At 60.5% G+C, this 23,806-nt stretch overlaps 1 protein-coding gene across 1 annotated transcript; it reads right to left on the bottom strand.

The window, feature by feature from the left end:
* Positions 1 to 5,048: 5,048 nt before the first annotated feature.
* Positions 5,049 to 14,733, bottom strand: Pnpla5 (patatin like domain 5, triacylglycerol lipase). The gene is made up of 9 exons (XM_026394357.2): positions 14,544 to 14,733; positions 13,936 to 14,168; positions 12,221 to 12,286; positions 11,804 to 12,013; positions 10,316 to 10,376; positions 9,508 to 9,669; positions 7,807 to 7,939; positions 5,787 to 5,903; positions 5,049 to 5,257 (listed from the first exon to the last, which is right to left on the bottom strand). The coding sequence occupies exons 1-9, from the start codon at positions 14,731 to 14,733 to the stop codon at positions 5,158 to 5,160; spliced, it is 1,272 nt and encodes a 423-aa protein (XP_026250142.1). The 3' UTR covers positions 5,049 to 5,157.
* Positions 14,734 to 23,806: the final 9,073 nt, after the last annotated feature.

Below are 23,806 nucleotides of genomic sequence, written 5' to 3'. Positions count from 1 at the left end.
CAAGAAACAAACAGAAAGAGACAATTGGAAGTTAAATTTTTCAATGGCATCAAAAAAAAAACAAAAACAGGAAGTACTTAGAACAAATCTAAGAGAATCTAAGCAAGGTTTTATACCATAAGCTACAACACATTGATGAGAGAAATTAAACGGGGGTGTACCAGGATTGTGGACTTGGAGCCCCAACATTGTTAGGAAGCCCCTCCCCTGAGCAGCAGTCAGAGGCAGAACAACCCCAGCCCAAAACCTCACTGGACCCAGAAATTGATGGGCTGGTTCTAAGATTTGGAAATGCAAAGAGCCTAGAAGACTCAAAAGAATTCTAAGAACAGAAGTTGGAGGGTTCGAACCTCCTGATTTTAAGGCTCATTCAAAAGCTCCTTAGCTTACAGCTGTAAATAGGGACTGTGTGGCATCCGCATCCCATAGAAATGCAGGTAAGTGGAGTCCATCAGCAGTCCCGGGAATAGAAGCAAGCCCAAGGTCAAGCGCTCTCTTAAAAGAAACCCCCAAAGAGCAGAATGAAAAAGGTCCACCAGCGCCGGCTTCCATTTCAGACACCTGTCCCCAGGTGTGGGAGAGTCTACAAGGTCCTTGGTCTCGCGGTCTCCGAGGCCGGCCAGAGACTGGCCCGCAGGTCGCTGTCCGAGGTGCTGAACGCTCGCGGCCGCGGCTGATCTCCTGCCCTCCCATAGGCCCTGGGTAAACTCACTCTGGGAACCCTGGGTTTGTCTACATTCTGTCTTGAGGCACATTCTCCTGTTTGTGTGCACTGTTAAGTTTTTTAAGGTTAATTACTTGTTGGTTATGAAAATGTCAAACATACACAAAACCAGAATGGTGTCATGACTCACCTGTCCCCATCACCCTATGCCCACAATCATCCAGCCCTGTTACATCCCCGTCCACCCCTAAACACACGCACAGTATCCTGAAACTAACCAGATGTGTCTTATCATGTAACTCATAAATGCCTGGTTGATGGGTCACTAAGAGACAAGAACTCCAACCACATTCCCCGGGGCCGACCACTGGAAGGCAGCGGTGCCCTTTAACCTGGCTGAACACCAGCTGCTGTCGTGATCCCATCTGCAGTTGGGATGCGAGTCCTGGGGGCTGAGACACTGCTGGGGGGCCTAATCCAGCCATGGCAGTGCGAGGACAGAGGTCACCCCAACTGCAGCCCTGTTGCTACAGAGGACATTGTGCAAGTCTGGAACCCAAGACGCTGACTCAGGTGGCCACACCCCCGTGGTGGCCCCTGAAACCACTAGTGTCCAGGGACTACAGGATTCAGGCACACGCCCGCCAGGGCAGGTCTAGGTGAAGACTAATTGCATCAGAATCGCTGTAGAAGAACCTGAGCATGTTCCTGCCCAGCATTCCACTGTCCCGACAGGGCACAGCCACAGCTGGCCTGGCTGCACTGCCGCTCTCGCCTCTGGCTGGCTGTGTGGCCCACAGTTCTCTAACCCCAGACTCCTCCTCGTTTGAGATTACACCGGGTTACCCCAATCTACTGTGCACCTGCAGTCCCCCCAGGAATGGTTTTCCTGCCAGCCCAGTTCTAGCGTCCATGAAGAGCGAGGCCAGAGGCCAGCTCCTGAAGTCCTCTCTCCCCCTCTTGGCACAGGGACATTGATCAACTGTGTTGGGGCTCGGGTGTGGCTGGAGGTGCCTCAGAAAGCAGCTCATCTTAAAAACAAGGGGCTGATCAAGGAGGGACTTGCTCAGTGCCTCGGAGCAGGTCGCAGTGCAGCTGTGGTGGCCTGGGAGCTTCCTGCTGCCCGAGCACAGACTTGGTGCTGCCAGCCTGCCCCCTTTCCTCCTGAACGTGGTCTCCCTCCCGGGAGAAGCGGTGCCAACCTCCCAGGCTTGCTCTGAGAATCAAGAGGCTGCTGGGCTCCCAGGCTTGAGGGGTGTCCCCTTGGGGTGGGGTTCCCTGTTGCCTCCACGGAGGCGGCAAAGGAGCAGGGGCGCCCTGGGGCAGGCGTCTGCCTGGGTGTCAGGAGACATCCACCAGGTGGCCCTCATCTTCAGCACTCAGCCTGGCAGGGAGGCTGGACGCCAGTCCGGGAGGTGGCCCAGGACTGGAAGCCACAGCTGCCTGCAGGCCACAGAGGCCCCTGGTGGGCTAGTGGGGAAGAGGGAGGCCATGACCTCGGCACACCTGCAGGAGGCCACGGCTCGGGGCCAGAGGGGGCTCCAGCACCCACAGACGGGTCCCTCACAGCTCCCTGCACCTCATCCAGCACCACCCCCCCCAGGCTGCTGTGAGGCTCAGGGGAAGCGGGGGCCGTGCCTCCATGTCCCCCGGGGCCTTTCTGGGCACTGACTCCATGTTTGACAGGGACTGTGAGGAGCATTCAATTGTTTCAAGTAAATACCCCGAGGAGCGAGGGCGCGGGTCCACTTATACAGGGAAATGGCTCTGAGAGGTGAGGGCTTCCCTGGTCACAACCATGCCAGTCGCAGAGAAGGGACTCAAAGCCCAGTAGGCCTGAATTCAGAGCCCAGATGTGTCCTCTGCTCTGGAGCCTCTCAGGGTCCCGTGTCGGGGGAGCACAGGTAACACGGGAGCACAGGGCAGGGGATGCTGACTCGGATCAGCTCTGGGGCTGCGAGTGCCGCCACCCCAGGCCAAGGAAGGCACAGCCGTCTGATGCACCCGCTGCAGGGAGGCTTGGGCAAGCTCATTCATCCTGAGGCTACATTCATAGAGACAGTGAGGGGAGGTGGGAGGTGAGAGTCAACTTAGGTCCAGTGCTGGTCCCACCATCCTGGGGCTGCTGGACCCCTTGTTCTTAGAGGGACGTGGACAAACCAGGACTGAGGGGCTGCAGGGGTGAGGGGTTGGGGCTGACTGAGCAGCATCCCAGGTCAGGGATGTCCCCGAAGAGTGGTCACAAGGCACAGCTGCTTGCCATGCAAAGCAGCCTTGGAGTGACCAAGGGACCTGCCAGAGAGTCCCCAGATGAGGGGGGCAGGCAGGGCGTGTGACAGAATACAGAGCAGGGATCCGTGTCCCAATACAGGACAGGAACCAGAAAAGCACTACAAGCTGTGGGGTGTGGGCCCTGGGGGGCTGGGAAATGGCCTGTGCGGTTGTCAAGCTGCAGGCGCACGACCTCGGCCGAGCCTCGGGTGACAGAATCCCAGGGAGGTCTGAGAGCAGAGGGTCAGCGCAAGGGCAGCATTCCCCTCTGAGAGCATGCTGCTGGGCACGGGGGGGGTGGACAGGGAGGCAGGTGGACGGGGTGAGGGTGGACAGGGGAGAGGGTGGACGGGGAGGAGGGTAGCCTGCTGCCTGTCCCCATCTATGGTGCAGAACAGCAATGGGACAAAGAGGGCACTGAGTAAAGAGATGATGGGGGCAGGGTAACGAGGGAGGCCGGGTGCCGGTGGCCATGGTACTCCCGTCTATCTGTGACCAGGACAAAGGACCAGGGGCAAGAATGTCCTCCAAGGCCTCCTGGGATCTAGACCCTCAGCCTGGAGTCCCTGGTGGCCAGGCCTCCCCTGCTCTGGAGGACCCCACACCCAGCATCTGTGCAGGCCGCAGGCCATGGAGCTGGGGACCACGTGCCCCAAGTGGGACAGCCCCCTCCTGCTGCAGGGGGTGGGTCTGTGCCCCACCCAGGAGACCACAAGTGGGACAGAGGCCAGCTCAGCCTGGTGGTGCTGGAATGTCCCCTTGCCCTCTCTCACCCCGGCGCATCCCAGGCTCCCATGCCCAAGGCCAGTCCTCCCTGGCCTCACGGCTCCAGGCCTGAGGAGCACCCCGGCCCTCTGTTCCTCTGCTTCCAACTCTTGGCCTTTCTGAGTGGCCTGGCTGCTCCCTGCGCTCCCCACCCTGTGGGGTACCCGCAGCTGCCACCCCTGGGAGCAGTGTCCGTTGGCTGCCCAGTGCCCGCTCGCCCTCCCCCTCGCCCTGGCCAGGGAGTGGAAGTTCTGTTCGCAGCTGGTCCCCAGAGCCCAGCACTCACTGGGCAGAAGCTGAACAGTGAGTGACTCCTTCTCTTTTGTTCTTGTTTATTCCTTGGTCCCTTCTCCCCAGGCCTCATCTCCCGCCCTCCCCATGCCCAGGGGGAGCTGTGCACCCCTTCCAGCCCCTGGCCGGGGGAGGGGGGGTCTGCTGGGGCAGGAAGTGCAGGGACTCCCAGGAGAGCGCGGGCGCCTGAGGCCCAGCCTGTCTGCCCACAGCGGACAGGGAGGATGGAGGCCTGCTCTGCCTGCCAGGAGCTCTCCCAAGGAATAGGCTGCGGGGTGGCAGGGCCTCAGGGCCCAGCAGAAGCCCTGCAGCTGGGGTCCCAAAGACTCGGCCAGCGCTCCCTCCTTCATCTCCCCCGGGGCCCCCCACGGGCTGGACCAAGGGCCAGCAGAGAGGGAGGCTCCCTGGGTGAGGCAGGTCCCTGGGTCCCCCACACCCGCACAGCACCCCGCCAGCTCTGGTCAGAGAAGGGCAGACAGGATGTGAAGGGAGCCCCCCGTCTTTCACTGTGCTCCCTGAGCTGGGCATTCGGTGGCCCCGACTTCTGGACAGCGTGCTGCCAACAGCTCCTGGCCGGGCACCCCACGTTCGGCTCCGCTCGGGCACCCTCCACGGCCCGGTGGACACTCCAGAGCTGGGCCGGGTGCTGGCCCCTGCCATCCTCTCACCCCTGATGGAGCGGGTGGCCAGGAGGACAGGGTGACCAAGAGGCAGGGCCTCTTCCAAACAGGAAGTTCCAGCGACAGGCTCCCAGGAGCAGGGGCTGCTGAGGGGCAGGGGCCCTTGGCCACCAGGGAGATAACTGCCCACAGGTCCGCAGCAAGGCTCCAGGGGAGTGTACCTCCAGAGCACAAAGCAAAAGCAGGGGGCGGTCTCATGAAAATGGGGGACCAGGGGAGGGGAAGGGAGCACACAGGGGCCAGAGGATATTGCCACCTGGGTGCAGGACGAGTGTGTGACGTCGCGTCCCGCCACTGTGTACAGCCATAAAGCACCCACAAAAATACATGGAAAACCCAAAGGCCCAGCAGTCCAGCGTCCTCCCTGGGCCAGCGGCGGGCTCCAGCTCCTGGAGGTGAGCCAAACCCAGGTCCACCCGCATGGCAGATCCTGGGGCGGACAAGGCAGGACATGTTGGGGGCGTCACAGGCTGACCCTGCCCTGCACTACAGACCTGAGGGTGGACCACAACTCTGTGGACAGGGCCATGGAAGGAGCTTCCCTGGGCTGGAGGGGGCCGTGTCCTCGACCACGGTGACAGGCAGACTGCGGAGGGAACCGGTGATGACTCTAAGTTTCAGGGCTTGTGGGTTGACGAAGGGCGGGGCCACTCGGGCAGCGTGAAGCCCCTGGGGCACCCTGGGGCACGGTGCCCAGGCTGACTTCGGGGTCCTGCCCAAGGCCCTCAGTGAACCAGGCTGGCCACTCCCGCTGGTCTCCAGGACAAGGAAACGGCTGTGGTGGAGGAAGGGGGAGGGCAGGGGTCTCTGCAGCAGGAGACAGGCTCAGGGAGGAGCCAGGCAGCTCGCTGGGCACACGGGCCAACCTGGCACAAGGCCTCACGGGGACATCTGGAGCAACACAGGACTGGCAGAGATGGCAAAGCAGGGGATCCTCCTGTCCTCCATATCGGGCATAGTGGCTGCCCTTGCAGGTCACGTGGACCCACCAGGGAACTGGCCCCAGAGAAGTCAACACAGGTCCTCCTCATAGCACGGGCCCAGGACAGCGGTGTGGACTGCCTGTCCAGGGTCCTAGGAAGCAGCTGGTGCCCCCCAGGCCCCTGTCCACTCACCTGACCAGCCTGAGGAGCCGGGCCTTGGTCCTGGAGTGGATCTCCAGAGCCGTGCTCTTCACCAGGCCCCACATCCACCACAGGTCTGCGGGCGCGTCCGGCAGCCAGATCACCACCCTGGACGGGGGACAGCATCAGCCTCGCCCAGCAGCCAGCCCAGAGGCCACCTCCCCTCAGACCCTGAGGGAGCTACCAGCCCACAGGAAGGGGCTACCCAGATCGGTACGAAGAGTCCCGAGGTGTGGGCCACCATGGCAGAGCAGAGCAGGGCCCCAGGGCACCCGCAGGGCACCACGATCCACCATGGGCTCTGAATGCGCAGAGGTGGCGGGCCTTAGGTCACCAGGAGGGCACAGGTGGGGCACAGGGCACAGCCCAAGGTGGAAAGGGCGGGGCTTTAAGGCCAGGCAGGGGCCGCCCACCTCTCCTGCTCATTAGCTACGTGACCTGAGAAGCTCGGAACCTCTCTGCCGCTTTACTCCCCTGTCACACGAGGACAGTCAGCCTGCCCGAAGCTCCTGGCCTCCTCCTCCTCTCCCCTCGTCCACTCTCCTCTCCAGGTTCCTGAAACGTCACCTGACAAGGCCCCGGGGCTCCTGGCTGCTGACGTGGCTCAGCCAGCACCAGGTGCAGGGTGCGCAGAGCCGGGGACCCCACAGGGCCAGCAGCCCATCCTCTACCTGTCTCTGAAAAGCACTGGCTGGACACCTCCGCCCACTCACCAGCTGCCGCAGGTCCTCACCTACCACCACGCCCCCTGGGAGGGCCTGAGCAGGGGCTGCAGGGGGGCAGACGGTCAGAGGAGGCCAGGTAGCAAGCAAAACGGAAGCCGGACCGTCCCCTCCCTCATTCCGGGCCCTCTGCCCCTGTTAATGCAAACTAACTACTCGTGGAGCGTGGGGTGATGGGAAAAACTACGGGGGCATTTCCCGCGTTCTGGGAAGACCCCGTAGCGCTCACATAATGGATCTTTTTTTTTTAACTGAAAAGGTTAGATTTTACTTTTTTTTTTTTTTTTAATTTCAGCTTGTAGTTTCAGTAAACAGCTCAGCAGGAGGAGAATCTGTAGGTAGAAAGCGTTCTCCTGGCTTTGGGCTGACCCAGTCATCAGCTTCACGTGGAACAGGACAGAGGCTGTGACTCACTGTCATGGACCTGGCATGGGACACAGACCTCCCTGTGTCACCTCCCTGCTTGAACCCCCGTCTAACACCAGGATGAAGAGCACTGCAGAGCCCTGGGTGTGGCCCCTTGTCAGCTTCTCGCTCCAGCTGGCCTTGCTCTCTGCTCCTTGAATGTGCCCTACTCTCTTCTGCCCCAGGACCTTTGCAGATGTTGTCCCTTATGCCTGGCATGCTTTTCCCTTCCCCTGTGCCTAGCAAACTCTTATCCATCCTTAAGATTAGCTCCAAAGTCATCTCCTCTGGGCAGCCTTCCAGGCCAAATAGCTACTAGTATGAGCTGTGCCAGCTCAGAGCCAGTGCAGACCTCTCCCAGGACTCTCCAGGAAGAGCTGAAGTTGCACAGCAATGATTAATTAGTGGGTGGTGAGCTCCACAGGAGCTGCTGCCCCCTCACCCCAGACCCTTAAGGGCTAGTGGCAGAGTGAATGGAGGAGTCACTCAGCACATCACAAGGACTGACGAGGGCCGAATCTCAGCCAGACTGCCCTGGAAGGGTCTTGCTTTAGAGAAGAGTTAACGTGGCCCAGAGTAGTCAAGAGAGCTGGCCCAGGCCACACAGCTAATCTGAGCTGGACCAGCTCTGAGAGTCACCCAGGAACATCGTCTCTGAGACTCTAATGAGCAGAGCAGGGGCCAGAGGACCTAGGCGCAGGGCAGGGCCAGGAGCTGACCTGGGCTCCCGATCCAGCTGCTGCCTGCCTCCCACCTGTCCTCCCCTGTGGAGGAGCCCACCAAGGCCCTGGGCCACTTGCCAGCGCCTAGCCCACCGTGGACACTGGTCTCCCCACCACGCTGCCTGCAAGCCAGGTCCCTCCCAGCACCGCACTGCGCCTCACCTTCTGCTGCGGAAGTACACATACTCAAAGGGCAGCGTGCAGGGCAGGAGCAGGTACGTGAGCACCTGCCCGGGCCCAGACCGGCGGAAACGGGCCCAGGCACTGAGGTCCCTCCTGACAGCCTTCCTCAGTGCTGCAAGAGAGTCACCTCGTGGCTGTGGCCGTTTGGAATCGTGGGCTGGCAAGCCCACCTCCAGCCAGCCCTCCCAGGCACCCTGAGAGCTGGCAGCCCAAGCCCCTCTCTTATCTCGTGAGGGTCACAGATGGTGCCCCACCCCACCCCTTTCTGCACAGATGGACACAACACCGTTGGAGCCCAGCCATGTGCCAGCAGGGTGCCAAGCCCTTCACACAAGCCCTCTCACGGATGTCCTGGAGATGGGCATGGTGTGCCTCTTTCATAGACGAGGAGACTGAGGTTCAGAGTGGAAAAGTGACTTAACGAAGGATCATCACCAGATGGTACTTGTCAGCACCCTACACCTCTCCCGGCCCTCTGGGTAGTCTGTCGTGGCCCCTTGGGTCCCCACCACACCCCCTCCAGAGCAGTAGCACATGGCATATTAACCTCAGCAACAGCTGTGAACACAGCAACCATTTCCTAAGTCCCCTCTTCACTGACCAGAGCCAGAGCCTAGATCCCAGCCTCCAGACTGCAGTGTGGGCCTGGGGGCACCTCCACGCCAGCTAGGGCCAGGTCAACACAGCCCCAAGACCCGCTCCACCCAGGACGAGTCCTTTTCCTTCCCTGAGCCCAGATAAAACCAGGACACGGGCACAACCTTCCTCCCGGGGCAGGTGGGTGACGATCGAGGGAGTGGACAGGGGCCTGCGCTGCCATTTCCCTCTCGGCTGGCTGCCCTGTGTGGCTGCAGGGACACTGTGAGGCCTGCAGATCCCAGGCTTGGACCTCAGAAGCTCAGCACAGAACCAGCACCATCCGGAACCAGGAAGAGGCACTTCCTCCCCGGCATCCCGTCCCTGCCCAGGCCTGGACCACCACCTCTCCTCCCAGCTCCCAGCCCTCTCCTGCACAGCTGGGCAGCCACTCACCTGGCCTCCCGGCCCCTTATCTCAGCTGCCCCCCCAACACTGTGCTGGTGCCCCGGGGGCCTCCCAGGCCTCCCTGACCCTCGGGATCTCCTGGGTGTCTGCTGCTCGCACCTTTGGAACCTCGGACTCACCCTCACCATCTGTGCCTACAGGCTGTGTCCCTTCCTGCTGCTGAGATCCAGACGCTTAGTTAAACCAAAGGTGGGACTAAAAGGCTCAGAGCAGAGCCTCCCCCTGCCAGGGGCTGGCTGTGTCACCCGACAGGTCCCTCCCTCGCTGCCCACCGCCCCCAGGGTGGCCAGGAGAGGCTCGAAAGCCGGCTTCCTCACGGGAGCCCAGTGTCTCTCATATCCGTTGCCCTGCCCTTTCTCAAGCACAGACCTGAATTCGAATTCCCCCTCAGGCTCTGTGACCTCGCCCGGTCCCTGTCCCCGAGCTTCAGTTTCCTCATCAGAGAAATGGGGTAAGAATGATGTGGAAGCCGGGGCGGGGCGGGGGCTTGTGGAGGAATGAGTGACGCAGCCCGTAAAAGGCCCACCGCACACTTGGCACTTAGCAGGTGCTCATTAAATAAGTGCTGACCCCGTGGATCACGCTACTTCACGGCAGGGTCCCTGGCCCCAACCCCAGGGCAGGAAGGGGCAGTACCAGCCTCCAGTTCTGGCGAGAGCTGCTCCAAGCTGGGCACGTCCTTGACCAACACGGTGGGCACATGGCAGTTGAAAGACGTGCCATCATCCGGGGTCCTAGCAGGGGGTGCTGGGGTGTCCCTAGAGACCAATGTCCACAGCACAGGCTCCTTGGTGAGTCCTGGCCAGGGGAAGAAAGAGGACCGACAAGTCGCCCCCGCCCACACCCAGCTGCTTGCCCTCTCCAGTGGCTCTCCAGAGCCCTGACCCTGAAGACATGACAGGTCAAATGCTGGCTCCACCCCCTGCCAGCTGCGTGGCCCTGCGGGCCTCAGTTTCCCTCTCTGTGACAGTGAAACGAAGACAGTCGGATGATAGGGTGGTTCTGAGAACTAGGTGCAATCAGGACACGACGCAGGCTGTGCTCGGCCGACATCCACCTCCCCTCCCCCTCCGTGTGGGACACAGCACGGGCCTCGGGGACCTGTGCAGGGGTGACACCCCAGCTCTCTAGCCCAGGAGACCTTTCCCGCCTGCAGTCGGTCCGAGCGCACCACCCTCTCCATCCCAGGCTGAGTCCACGTCTCCCCTGGGTTCCCACAGCCTGGAGCTTCCCTCCCTCTGCCACCACACCCCCTCCCTGGGGTGTCTCTCTGCACCCATTACTGTCACCCTGCACCAGGGACCTGCGTGATTCCTCTCTGGTCCCCAGGTGTCGCTGAGAGAGGATGAGAGAGCCCAGGTCCCTAGTGGCTCAGAGGCCTGGAAGGCAGGGTCTGCCTGGCACCTGTGGGACACGAGGCCCACCACCACCCCCTGCCGCTCACCACGTGCCTCCAGGAACCTCAGGGCGTCCAGGTACCCTTGTCTGCAGCTGTCGGCCACCACCTGCGACACACAGGGCAGGGCAGGTGGGCCAGGCCTGGGCTCACACCGGACAGCCCGTCCCAGACTGGAGACTGGAGTTCAGTGGGTGGTCTCCGTCCTGCCTACTCTCCTCGAGCAAACCCTGGGCAGGGCACAGGGACCTGGGGGACCCTGAGGAACTGAGGGACCTTGGCAGACCCTGGCGCCAGGTAGGGAGGCAGATAGGGCTGAAGGCAGAACAGGTCTGCTCGGTCCCTCCTGCCCTGGCCCCACATCCTGCCCTCCTTGGGGACTCTCAGCTGCCAGTCCTGGCCCCAGCCTGCCCCTGGGCCTCAGGGCCCTCCCCTGGAAGATGGGGGAGCAGAGAGCCCTTCCCTTCGGCCCTTGGATGTTCATTTCCAGACGAGTCTGAGTGGGCAGAGGAACCAGGGCCCACACTGGCCTGCTCAGAGTGCCACGGGCAGGGAGACGGACCTGCAGGTGGGGACGGAGGCCTGCCCGCTCCCCTGCTTGCTGTGTGACCTTGGACCACAGTGCCGTCTCTCTGAGAGCCTCTATCTCCTGGTCTATACTCGGGAGCCGAGAGTTTCTGCCCACTCAGTGGTGTGGAAAGGACCTCGTGAGTGAGTTTTTTTTTATCTTTGCTTTTTGTTTTATTTGTTTGCTTAATTCTGGGGATGGGACAGCTACCTCTCCAGATGTTTTTATTTTTTAAGACTGGGTTTCACTAAGTTGTCTAGGCTGACCTTGAACTTGAACCTGTGGTCCTCCTGCCTCAGCCTCCCCAGTTGCTGGGAGTACAAATGTGCACCACGGCACCCAGCCAGAGGACACAGCCAACGGACATGACCTTGTTGCACAAATCATGGAGCATGTGGCAGCAGGAGGGTGGGCGAGCGGGGCGTGGTTGGGGGAGGAGCTTGTTGCAAAGATCAACTGTTTGTTGTCAAATTATTCATTTCCCAGAAAATGCAAGGGTAAAAAGCAGGAAATGTAGGTTGGTTGTCCACTTTGTTGTGCTTCCCTAGAGGACAGATGGCCAATATGGGCACAGTCCAGGGCAGCCGTGGAGACATGAGTCCAGACTGGCTGAGAGTCTAAATCTTAGCTGTGTGACTTTGAGCAAGCTGCTTCCGGTGTCTGAGCCTTTGTGTCCTCTGAGAAATGGAAATGATAGCAGCACCTGCTCCCAGCGCCTGGCCAGGGGGAACAAGGCCAAGGCCCCTCTGCAAACCAGCTCAGCAGCACTGTGTCCTCACCCAACCTGGGCCCCGTCCTAACTCAACAGCCCCTTGGGGGGGAAGGAAGGGTGCGAACCCTGGCTTCGGACCGGAGGCTTGGTGTGAGATGGGGCATGTGCTGCAACTGCCCTGAGTGGGGTGGAGGAGACGTGGCACAGAGTCTGAGGCCCGGGGCCTCGGCCACCACCTTGGGGGACCCAGACCTACCTCAGGTTTGGGGGGTATGAGTGATATGAACCCCAGGAAGAAGTTCTTGGTGGAGATTTGGAAGCTGGCATTGAAAGCATTCAGCTCGTGCAGGCTGGCCGAAGTGCTCCGGGGACAGATGTCCACTGTCCCATGGAAGGGGGACACGGTGATGGTGGAAGGGCAGTCGGCGAAGGGCAGATTGTTGCTCAGAGCCCCATCGAAGTAGCGCTGCAGTTTGGGCGGGCAGGTGGCTGTGCTGCCCTCTCAGGACGCCCGCCCTCCTCCCACACCCAAGAACCTGCAGCAAGCGACCCTCCTGCTCCCGAGGGCCCGGCAGTGGGGAGGGCTGGGCACGCAGCAGGGGCTCAAGGAGAAAGAGGGGGCGTGTACCCAGCTGCCCAGAGCTGTGGACACTCACCCTCAAGAGGCACTCACCTGCCCTCTGAACTCAGGGGGGATTGTCCCACAGTAGAAGGGGAAGTACAAGGTACAGACCAAGGCCTGGGGACAAGAGCCACGGGAATGTGACTTCTGCTCCTGGGCAGGAACCTCCGGCACAGAGGAGGCGACTCCTGTCCTGTGTGCAGGTGCGGAGGGGCCACCAAGCCCTCAAGGGAAGAAGGAGGGAAGAGTCCCCCTCCTTTCTGCTGGGGGACCTCTGCCCACCATGGCTGCTGCTGGGACCCCACCCTCAACCGCACAGACAAGCAGCCGCACCAAGGCCACGTCCTCACCCGCCCTGAAGGAATGCCCCCCTGGACAGTCCCACAGACTGTCCCCTGGGCATTGATCAACAGGTGCACCTGCCACAGGTCCTGTGCACTCACCCACCAGGAAAACACCATCTACTCTCTCCTGGAAAGGAGATGCCTACAGAAGACCAAACCCCCTGGGCATAGACTGAGACATTGTCACGGGGAGATGGAAATGTCTGTGCACCGCAGGACATGTGGCCACGGCGATAAGCTGGGCAAACCCACTCCTGGTTGGGCACCGCTGACTGGTGCTTCCACTCACCAGGAGCAGAGACCCTGCCTGAGAGGGAACCCCTGACCCTCTCTGGGAGACGCAGAGCCTGTCCTGGCCTGACCAGCCGGAATGCAGGCGAGAGCCTCCTTTCTGTACATTAACTTTGGTGACAACAGTGACGTCTGCTGAGCACCTATGATGTGCCAAGTCTGTACTCTGCACCATCCAGGAGAGGAGGCTGGGACACACTATGGGGTCCCCAGCTGGCTTCCTCAGGAACTGAGGGACCTGAGCCTACAGCAAGTGACTGGTCCCCCTCTCGGCTTGCTAACATCAGACACCTAGGACTTGGCCATCTCAGAACTGAGATGGTCCCAGTGCTGGGGACGGGGAGCACCAAGATGAAGCACCCTATATGGGGTGGGTGGCAGACAAAGCCCATGATGGGAAAGATGGGCACAGCTGCAGTGGGGGGGCGGGGGGGGGCAGGACTCCCCACCTCAGCCGCTGCCTCCCAGGAGACCTGTCCCCCTACCTGTCTGCGCTCCCCCAGGGTCCAGCCCCACTCAGCCCTCCCTACCACCCCACGGCCATGCCTGAGGGCCTCTCCCTGCTGGTCTTCCCTGTGTCTGCCTCCTGCTCTGTTCCAATACTGGCTCCTTTCCTAACTTGTCCAATCCACATTAGCCTCAGGGGGACAAGGATGTTTTCCCTAGTAATCACAATGCCAAGGGCTGGACCTGGTGCAGAAGAGATGCTCAATAAAGCCTTGCTCACTGACTCAAAAGTGCCTGGGGCTCTAGCTCAGTGGCACAACCCCTGTCTAGTGTGTGGGAAGCCCTGGTTCGATCCAGCACTGTGGCAGGGGAATGCACCTGGAGGATGGGTGGGTGGGGCTGGGCAGAAAGAGCAGCCCCTGTAGGTCCTGACTGAAGAAGCCTGACTCTGCCCCCTCCCCAGCCTGGTCCTCTGAGGGCAGCCCAGGGGGCCTCCCCAGCAAGCACACACCCCTGCCATCCACTCTGCCCCGACTCTGCATTTGGAAACAGACTTTGCAGCCTCCTTTTCCTCTCCTGGACACCCACCAGGCTCCCACACCTGCCTCTGCCCCTGGGAAGCACCTCAGAGTCACTCTTGTTCTACCCGCCTGCCTCCAAGCCCCGGGTCCCTGACCTGCCCACCTGAATGAGCTCATCTCTGGTGGCAAAGTCAGTGACTATGAAGTTGTGGCCATCGGGCCAGCGGGTCAGCGAGATGCCCAGCCGCTGGGAGGCCAGGATGTGGCTGTTCTCTGGCAGTTCGTCCTGCAGCTGCTGCTTGATGTGTTCGATGGGTGCGTAGGCAGGGTGGAAGATGCCCAGGCTCAGCCCCTCCACGTGCTTGACCAAGTCCAGGAGATGGGAGCAGCAGAAGTCTTCAGGGAGGAAGGGAGAGGAGTCCTGAGCCCTGGAGAGGGGACAGCTGCACTCCCCAGCGGCCAATCCCCCTGCTGGAGCTCCACCAGAGAGGAGGGCCCGCCCCTCTGCAGAATTCCTATGCCAAGCTCTGGGTTCAAAAGCTCCATCTGCCTCTTGCCCTCAAGTGACCTGGGGAAGTCTTCCTGTCTCTGAGCCCAGATTCCCCCCTCTGCAAATAGGGGCAAATGTAATCCCCAGATTAAACAGACCCAAGCAGGGTCTCTCTGGACTCCCCCGCCCCCATCAAGAGTCCACCGGCCTTGGGATGGATGGGGCTGGGGTTGCCGCCTTCCTCCCCACTCCCCGCCCTGGGCAGCCTGGGCCGCACGCACCGGTCGACTTGCTGCAGACAATGGCGAGGGCATTGAGCGCCCCTGACGAGGAGCCATAGAAGCGGCGGGCGCCCTGGAGGAGGCGCGGGGCACGCTCGCTCAGGCAATGGGTCACGCCCACGTGGTAGAGACCCAGGAAGCCGGCTCCCGCGAAGGACAGGCTCCAGCTGCCCTCCTCCAAGAAGTCCATAGCTGGCCGGGCCCGGGACGCGACCGAAGTTGCGCCAGGAAGGGGCGTCGGTGGCGAATGGGGACTGGATGCGGCGCCCAGCGGGGGAGGAGGACGCGCGGGGTCCAAGCAGGGATGGGCGCTGGTCAGGGATGGAGCCCACAAGTGGCGCTCTGGCGGGAGCCCGCCCTCGGTGTGGACGTCCCCTGCCCTGCCCCTCCCCAGACTGAGTCAGCCGCAGTCCGGGCCAATGAGGTTCCGTGGCCGCGATCACTCCGCTAGGTGCCCCAGGTGCGCCCCAGGTGCGCCCCAGGTGCGCCCTAGAAGCGCAGGCAGGCTCTGCGCACGGAAGTTCCGCCCCCGCTCTCCCATTCTGGGCGCAGATCTCAGTCACCGATATCGAATGACACCGCAGGGAAGTGGTACCCAGTCCTCACCTGAGGCGGCCGACCTCGTTTTTCAAATGGGAGGAATCTGGGTGCGGTCAGAGAGAGGGGCAGCCAGGAAGTGGCAGAGGAGGACCCACAAGCCCTGGTTCTGGGGGTCCAATCGGACTGAATTCTACAGCTGTGCTGCCTCAGGGACAGGGAGAGGTGGGAGGCAGGAGGTCCGGGGTCCAGGCTGAGGCCCCACCAGCTCTAGGCTCCCCGGACTCCTCGCTGCCTCAGGTGTGGGCTTGGGTGTGAGATCTACAGAGCCCTTCATGCTGATCCCTACACCCCAAACTCAGAGCCACCTGAACTGCCCAGCACTCGGGGGCGGGGCTGACAGCAGGGGACAGCAGGCTCTGGGTGGCCAAAAGCAGATCCCCCATCAGCCTGCTAGGTGCTTCCTTTGCAGTCACCCTTACCAGCTGCAGGTGTGGGGACAAGGGTGCCACAGTTAGAGAAGGCTGAGTGCTGGAGAGGCAAGGAGCTCACGCAGCCAGTCACACCTCCCCTGGCGACCAGGGCAGTGAGACCCTCTGATGAGGCCACAGGCTGCTCAGAGGAGGAGGCAGCCTCCTGGGGTGGCCTGGGCCCTGCACCCCCACCAGGGGATGGGCGAGTCAGTCACCAGGGGGCTTGAAAGTGGCAGCTGACGGCAGCTGTTTGTGCACAGGGTTTAAATCCGCTCTAAACACGACTCGGAAACTGGGAGGTCCCTGGGGGCCAAGGAAGCCGAGGGGGAGCGAGGGGCAGGGAATAAAGTCATAAAATGAAACAGACGAAGTGCATGAGCGGGCTAGACAGGAGGGGCGGGGACACGGCAGAGCTGGACATGGACCAGCCAGCTGCATGGGAATGGGTGGACCCTCACGGACCACAGGAGGTCAAGATCACAACAGACAAAGAAACGAAAGGAGAGGAGAGCAGACTACTAAGCAGGGTACAGGTGTTCCTGTGACCTCCCCGAGACCCCTCAACATCGAAAATATCCTGAGTCAGATGTGGTTAATGCACCTGACCTGCTGAATGCCACAGCCCAGCAACGCAGCACGCCGGGCGGTGCCAGATCCTGCGGGGAGTGGGGGGCTGGCCAAGAGCTAAAGGACATTACCGGGACAGTTGGCAAAATTAAATATGAACCTGAGTTAAGTAACAGTGCCCTGTCAATGTGCCTTTTACCAAGTACATGTAAGAAAACGTCCTTGCTCTCAGGAACTCACAGATGCATGATGATCTGTGGACTAATCTCAAACGGCTCGGGAAAGAAACTTTTTCTGTAGTCTACGTCTCTCTGTGTCTGTGGAGAGAGACGGGACAGGTGCAGGCCACAAGGAAAGGAAAACCAAGGCATGTCAGAGGGAACCTGCCAAGGGGTGGGGGCAGGAAGAGGACTGGACCTTCGTGAACCCAGCAGGCCAGGCAGGCTGGCCATCAGCAGGTGGGGGCGGTGATCTGGAAATCTTGGGGTCTAAGGAAAGTATGTGGTTCCAACATATGAGGTCAGAGGTCAGTAAGCCACAGGGCCCAGGCCATTGACAGAGAAGGAGGAGGAGGAGGCCGGCGCTCGCTTGGTCAGCCAGACCTTGGAGGATGTGGGACCCACTTCCTGATGACTCACACTTCTGTCCTGACTGCTGCACCTGGCTGCTGATTGGCAGGGTTTCCCAAAGCATTTCTGCCCAGGACCCAAGATCCAGGGGTTTAAGAACTAGATCCCAGGGGTTGTGGGTCTTCAACTTTATCACTGAGTCTTGGGCCAAGCTGCAGCCTCTCTGGGCCCCAGACCCTGCCCCCCAGCATCTAAAGATCCCAACCTTTCCAAAAATGGGGGTCCTGCTTAAAACACACAAAACTCCCCCAGGGTGCCAAGGGACAGCAGTTGCTGTTTCAGCAGCCATTGGTTGAGAAAATACTGTGACTTTGGGACACAGCTGTGACTTTGGAAAAAGTGGGCAGTTTGCACTCACTGTAACAAGCATTGCCCAAATATCTGTGCACAAAGCATTCTCTCCACCAGCAGCAGGGATTCTCACCACGTGGACACAGACCCCAGGGCACACTGGCCCCTCTGCAAGTCTGGTGCCCAGCACAGAACCTGGGCACCACAGGTGTGTGCCAAGGGACCACATTGTCCAGATGAACAGCAGGAGAAGCAGACAGGCCCTGGGCCCAGGTGGCATGTCCACCCACTGGCCCCATCCATGGGATGTGGGTGGGGGAAGCAGAGGGTAGGTCCAGGTTCCAGAGCAAGAAGCCCAGGAGTTGGTGGGGAATGCCGCTGAGCGCTGCCATCTTGGGAAACCGTATGGAGGGCCCTCAAAAAACTGAAAAGAGAACCACCCAGGACCCAGAGAGCGCACTCCGGGGCTTCTACCCAAGACTGAGATCAGAGTCTCGAGGAGACGTCTGCAGTTCTATGTCAACACCACGTGACCATGACGGCCAGTGACTGAACCAACCTCGTGTCCCCCGCAGATGACTAGGGAGAGAAGTTGGGACCCAGAGAAGACACAGTGGAACACCACCCAGCCTCGGAAGAAAGGTGTCACTCGTGACAACACAAACGGGACTGGAGAACACCGTGCTGCAGGAGAAAGGCCAGGCTCGGGGACAGTGTTCTCGCCTCATTTTATTTGATTTGAAGGTGCTGGGCTGGGAACCCAGGGGTGCTCTCCCACTGAGCTGCATCTCCAGCCCTTTTTATTTTTTATTTTAAGATAGGTTCTCAAAGTTGCTGAGCCTGGCCTTGAACTTGAGATCCTTCTGCCTCAGCCTTCACAGTCACTGGGAGCAAGTTCTCACTCAAACATGTGGAGGCTAAAACCATCGGATTCAAACCAGCAGAGAGTGGAAGAGTGTTACCAGAGGCTACAGGGGGGAGAGCGATGGCCCAGGGCCATGAAGCCCAGTTAGAGAGGTGGGAGGTACTGGGGATTAACCCACTTACCCATACCCCCAGCCCTTTTTATATTTTATTTTGAGACCGGGTCTCATGAAGCCTAGGAGTTAGCCTCAAACATGCCATCCTCCTGCCTCAGCCTCCCGAGCTGCTGGGATTACAGGGGTGCGCCATCACACCCAGCTGGGTTTTCCTTTGAGATAATATTCCATGGTGTGGTGGGGTGAAGATAGTAAATAATCATGTACAGTGTTACCCATTTCAAAATTGCTAAGAAAGCAAATTTAACATGTTTTCATGTAAAAAAGGTAAGTATCTGAGGTGATGGGTATTAACTAAATGTGTTAGCTAGCTTGATTTAATCACTCCTCTTCATAACCATGGATCACACCACCTTGTACCCCTAAACCAAACAACTAGAATATGTCCATTTAAACTCAGTCAAGGAGAACGATTTCCCACGGGCCCTTACAGAAAGCTTTGGGGCGCCAGCTCAGAGCCTTTGCCCCAGGCAGCTGGCTGAACCGGGCTGCCGCCTCCTCCTCCGGGCATGGGGTAATAGTCCTGCTCACAGGTCAGGAGGGCAGGGCGAGGGGGAGCACCCTCGGCTCAGTCCCCCCAGGGCAGGGAGTGTTCCTCACAGAGTCACCCAGACTCAGTGGCAGGAGGGAAGGTCCCTCCCAGGTGTCCCTGTTCACACTGCACTGAGTCCTGAGGCCTGGGCTTAGCCAGCTCCCTGGGGACACGGGGCAGTGCAGGTGACGGGGCTGAACGCCAGCATGACTGACCGTGGGGACTCGGGGCCACTGTCCTCACTCCTGTGTCCGGCCATCCTGCCCCTGGAACGTGCCGCAGCAGACCTGGGGCACTGGGAGGACAGAAACCTTCCTGCCTTCTCTATGAGACCCACCTTGACCCAGAAGACACTGGAGGGGACCACAGAATCTGCCCTTCAGGCATTCTGTTTGGTCTTTTTTTTTTTTCCAAAAGAAAAGAAGTGGGGGACAAGGGGAAGTACCCGCAGGAAAATGAGATCAGGCTGGGCGAGGCGGCCACCCCTGTAATCCCAGCCACTTGGGAGGCTGAGTCGGGACTGTTAGACATGGAAAATGACAAACCCCCAATGATGTAGCCGGGAAGAGGGATTGCGAGCAGAGCAGCACATGGGTGGCATCGATTCTCCCCCAGGGACAGGACAGTCTCTAGAGGGGAAGCCAACGCACTGATCCTTCCTCAAATAAACCTTTTCCCAGTGACCGTGCCATGAGACCATGAAGGGACCCTGCACACTGACCCCAGACCCTCATTTCTTACCCAAGTAAAAACATGGCCCAGTAGAAACAAGCTTTCAAATTCTCGGAACCTGCTTCCTGAGTGCCCCAAACTGACCACTGACCCTAGACCCCTCCCCATCTCACCCAGTAAGACCGACACCAAATTCCCAAGTCACCTCTCAGGAGGAAGCCCAGTCCCTTCCTTTGTCCAGTGGCTCATTTTCCACCAGCATCTCCCTGTGCCTGCATGAAACTCGTCCCTGAATGAAAGCTGGTCTGTGAAGTTGGCCTCCATCGCCGTCGTTTGGTGCTAACAAGGAGGGTCACAGTCTGAGGCCAACTTTCCTTTTTGTTGGTACTAGGGCTCGAGCCCAGAGGGTCTTTACCACTGACCCATGTCCCCAGCCCTTTTTATTTTTAATTTGAAGACATGGTCCCACTAAGTTGCTTAGGGCTTTGCTAAATTGCTGAAAATGGCCTCAAACTTCTGATCCTCCTGCCTCAGCCTCCTGATTACAGGCCACATGCTCAGCCAGCCTCAGCAAGTTAGCCGAGCCCGTCCCAAAATTTTAAAAAGTTAAAGGCCTGGGGATGTAGGTCTGTGTAGAGCGCCCCGGGCTGGATTCCCAGAGCAAAGGAAAGGAGGAAGAAGAGGAGATGAGGAAAGAAAAGAAAAATGAAGTGGATGCACAGAAACTGCGGCACCGCACACGTGGCCATGGGCTTCACGAGGGAGCCTGGCCCATGGGTGTCCCAGCTTGGTCTTGGCGGTCCTGGGAGATCTGCCGCTGTGAACACTGAGCTTCGGTTTAGGGAACTGCTGGTCTCTTGGGGGAGCCCAGGCTGACCCCAGAGCCAGCAACCTTTCCCCACATCACAGTGTCCCCAGAGGGGCTGAGCCCCTTCCCTTGAGGTGCTCAGTCCCCAGAGACACAGGGTGTGGAGCTGTGAGGTGAGGCCTCCAGGGAAGGTGGCCTGGAGGTGGAGCTGGGCAGGGCCCCAAAGAAAGGGAGGAACAGGAGGCGGAGCTGAGCCTCCAGATCTGGGGCTCGGGCAGCCCTGGGGTTACAGGAAGGACGCTGGCCAGAGGAGAGGACTCCAGAGCAAGCTCGTTGGGTTGGCCAGGACCAGCAAGTCTGAGCAGGGTGCACAGGGTGGGCAGCTGGCCTGGGGCCACATGGGGCCTGGGTGCCCAGTCTATCAGCCCTGCCTGGTCTGCCCTCGGGGATGCAGGGCCAAACCTCAAGAAGGACGATAGGAGTCCCGCCCCCGCAGGGCAGAGCCCGGCCTCTGTGTGTCCCCACCAGGATGGCCTCGTGCGCCCCACAGTCAGCCGTTTCTGTGGCACGGGTTGTGAAACTGTGGGCGTTGCCAGGGGCGACTGAGCTGCTGTCAATCACCACCGCCCTCCCCAGGTGTGAGCCCTCTTAAGAGGGCCCTGGATAAAGAGGTCTGAACTCACCAGGTGACAGGGTCAGTGTTGGGGGAGGGGGGGGTGTGTGGGGGTGAAGCGGCCTCCTCTGTGGGGCACCCTTTCCTGGAAGGCCCATTACGGAGTGTGGGACCCTCCCTCGTACCCTGACTGGCCCCAGGCGGTGCCCACCAGGTTTCCTTGAAGGAACTCCAGGGGCGAGTGGCAGGTCTGGAGACTGGGGCCACCATGGGACCCAGGGGGTGAGGCTCCAGAGAGGCACGTCCTCCCCTGGCCCGGCTCTCTCAGCTGTCCCTCCCGCAGCCCCCCAGCCCTGACCCGCCTGCTCTGGCCCTCTCAGCCCTGAGCCCCAGCTGGAGTCCCCCAGCCCTACAGCAATATGGGCCTCTCACCTCCCAGTGCCGGCTCTCCCAGACCCGCCTGGAGCTCCGCTGCCACCCGCTCACCCCATCTGCCACCTCGCTGCCTCCTGCCGTCCCATGCCGCATGCCACACGGTGGCTGTCATCCTGTCCACCCCAGCCCCCCCTCGTCATTGCCGCTCTGCCACCTCATGGACACACCCACGAAACAGAATGCGGCCAGCCCTGGTCTCAGTAGTCCACCGCAGCCGGCCTGGCTGGGGACAGAGGGCATCTGCACACGCACACAAGGCCATTGTCGGGGGAAGCCCCACACAGCGCCTGCCTGAGCTCCAGCCCTGGGGGGTTGCGCTCTGTCTTGAGGATTATGCAGAGTCAAACTCCTGGGCATTCAGGACAGACCACCTCCAGGAGGTCCCCAGACACCCGTGCCACTGGGACAAGGGGCGGCTGGAGCAAGACGCCCGTCCCCTCCGAGCCCCTTCATTCAGTCTCGAATCGAGCGCTGCCTCTCCTTAAGGAATTGAAACAGACCCCGGAGCAGCACCCTTGACCCAGGGCCCCAGGGAGACCGGGAGCCTGGGAGAGGACAGACCCAGGCCCCAGCCACCCTCCCATGGCCCACACACCCTGAGGTGCTTCCTGAACTGTGAAGCCTGTGCCCTGGGGTTCCTGTCTGGGTTCTGAGCTGGTTCCAGCATGTACTGAAGGTGACCTTGGGGACTCTAATTGACCCTGCCTCCATGCTCACCTGAGCCATGGGAGTGACAGCGTTCCCTCCACCCTCCCTTCCAGGGGTGGCAAGGGAGAAGGGGGTCACACGGGTGGGGTGCTGGGCAGCACTGGGCATGTGCCAAGCACAGAGTCGATGGTCACTACCATGTTACTGCTCCCGTGACGGGCACATGCCTTCCCACCCGAGCCCTGGGGTGGGGTGCACTCCTCCTCCTGGGTGGACTGAATGCCCCACCCGCAGCCTGGGTGGGCTCTTTGCAGAGGAGGAGTGGGAGGTCCTGCTCCCCTGGGGGAGGCTCACCCTTCACCTGGCCCAGAAGCCAGGTCAGGTGCGTGCGTGGGCAGGGGAAGCTGAAGGCCCCAGGGGACAGGCCACCCGGCCTCCCTCCCACAGAGTGGGCGGCACCGTCTTTCCTGGTCCTGTGGGAGACTGCAGAGTAGAGCCCACTGACTCACCAGGTGGCGGGATCCCTGGCCGCTGGGCTGGCTCCTCTGTGTCTCTCCAGTCCTCCCTCCAGGGGCAGGTGGCCGGCGGCTCTGGGGGCTTTCTGGCCACGGGACACACTCCCCAGCTAGACCTGAGTGCACCTGACCGCCAGGGTCCACCCGGCTGAGCGCTCAGGGTCAGCGCTCTTCACCAGTGTGTGATGGAACAATTCTTAACAGCTTAAAACGTTGGCCTCTTAAGTGGGGACAAGTGGCACTCACCCGTAGTCCCAGCACTCGGGAGGCTGAGGCAGGAGGGTCACTTGAGCCCGGGGATCAAGACCAGCCTGGGCAACATAGCAGGACCCACCTCAAACACAAAGATCCTCTCAAAGAAAGCCTATTTATCAATATAATTTTTAATACTATAATTATAAATCATATATAATTTTGAGAGGATTTTTATTTGTAAAGATTTTAATACACACACCCACGAAAAAATAAAGAAAAGGAATCCTCTCCCCGCAGTCACATGACCCTAGTTTGTCCTCTGAGCCCCTGGGACCCCACCTCTCTCCCTGGTCACCTCTGTGCCCCTCTTATTTGCCTCATTACCCCCCAGCAGGACCTGGGTCGGCTCCAGGGAGTCATCTGACAGCTACTCTGGGACCCCGCTTCACATTCCGACTCCACAGCTGCTTGCTGGCCGCCCTGGCTGGACCTGCACATCAAATTCCTCGGTTTCTTCCACCTAGAAACGGGGATGAGACAGGACATCCCTCCTAGGCTATGGCTGGGATTGGGGAGCTCGACATCCCTAAAGCACTTCCTGGCGGATTTAGCCTTCAATCTCTCGGGGGTTCCTGCTGCAGTGCGGAGGGGTTCTATGCCCTGCCCTGGCCAGAGGCGGGAACTGCAGGTGAACAGGATTCAGTCCCAGCCCTGGAAAGCCCCCTCACCCAATCTGGGGGACAGGTGATTGCAGGTAACTGGCTTAATCCCTGCTCCGAATCAGCCAGGCATCAGCACCGGACCTGAGACCCCTGGCCGAGCACCAGGGCGCTGGAGCCTCAGCCCCACTCCAGTCCCCTGGCCCCCAAGAGCAGGTCTGGGCAGGTGGGAGCTGGGGGGGCAGGGGGAGCAGGGCATCGTGATCCGGGGAAGGCTGAGGACAGGTGTGCCACCCTGCAGGAGGCCTGAGGACCCTGTCCGGCAAGGCCCGGCCAGCTCACAGGGCAGCAGAGGTCGAGAGTCTCAGGGGACAGTGGTGGTTTTGGAGGGGCAGCAGGGGTGTGGCCGTGAACCTTGGTGAGCCCTGATGAAGTTGGTGCTGGCACCTGTTAACCAAGACAGGTGAGGAGAAGGTGGGGCCAGAGGTCCCCAAAGGCCCCCATCGGCCACCCCTGCTAACAGGTGGAGACACTGAGGCACGGAGGGGCACTGCCAGCCCAGGCCACGCCTCGACTTCCAGCTTCCCTCCCACCCTTGTGCCCCCACCCCCCAGAGCAAAGACCACCTCCTGGGTGCCCGGGTTTGCCC

The sequence above is a fragment of the Urocitellus parryii genome, chromosome 5 (genome assembly GCF_045843805.1).
Source record: "Urocitellus parryii isolate mUroPar1 chromosome 5, mUroPar1.hap1, whole genome shotgun sequence".
Taxonomy (NCBI): domain Eukaryota; kingdom Metazoa; phylum Chordata; class Mammalia; order Rodentia; family Sciuridae; genus Urocitellus; species Urocitellus parryii.
Note: the sequence above shows the minus strand (reverse complement) of the source record. Positions and strands in the feature narration are given on the sequence as shown.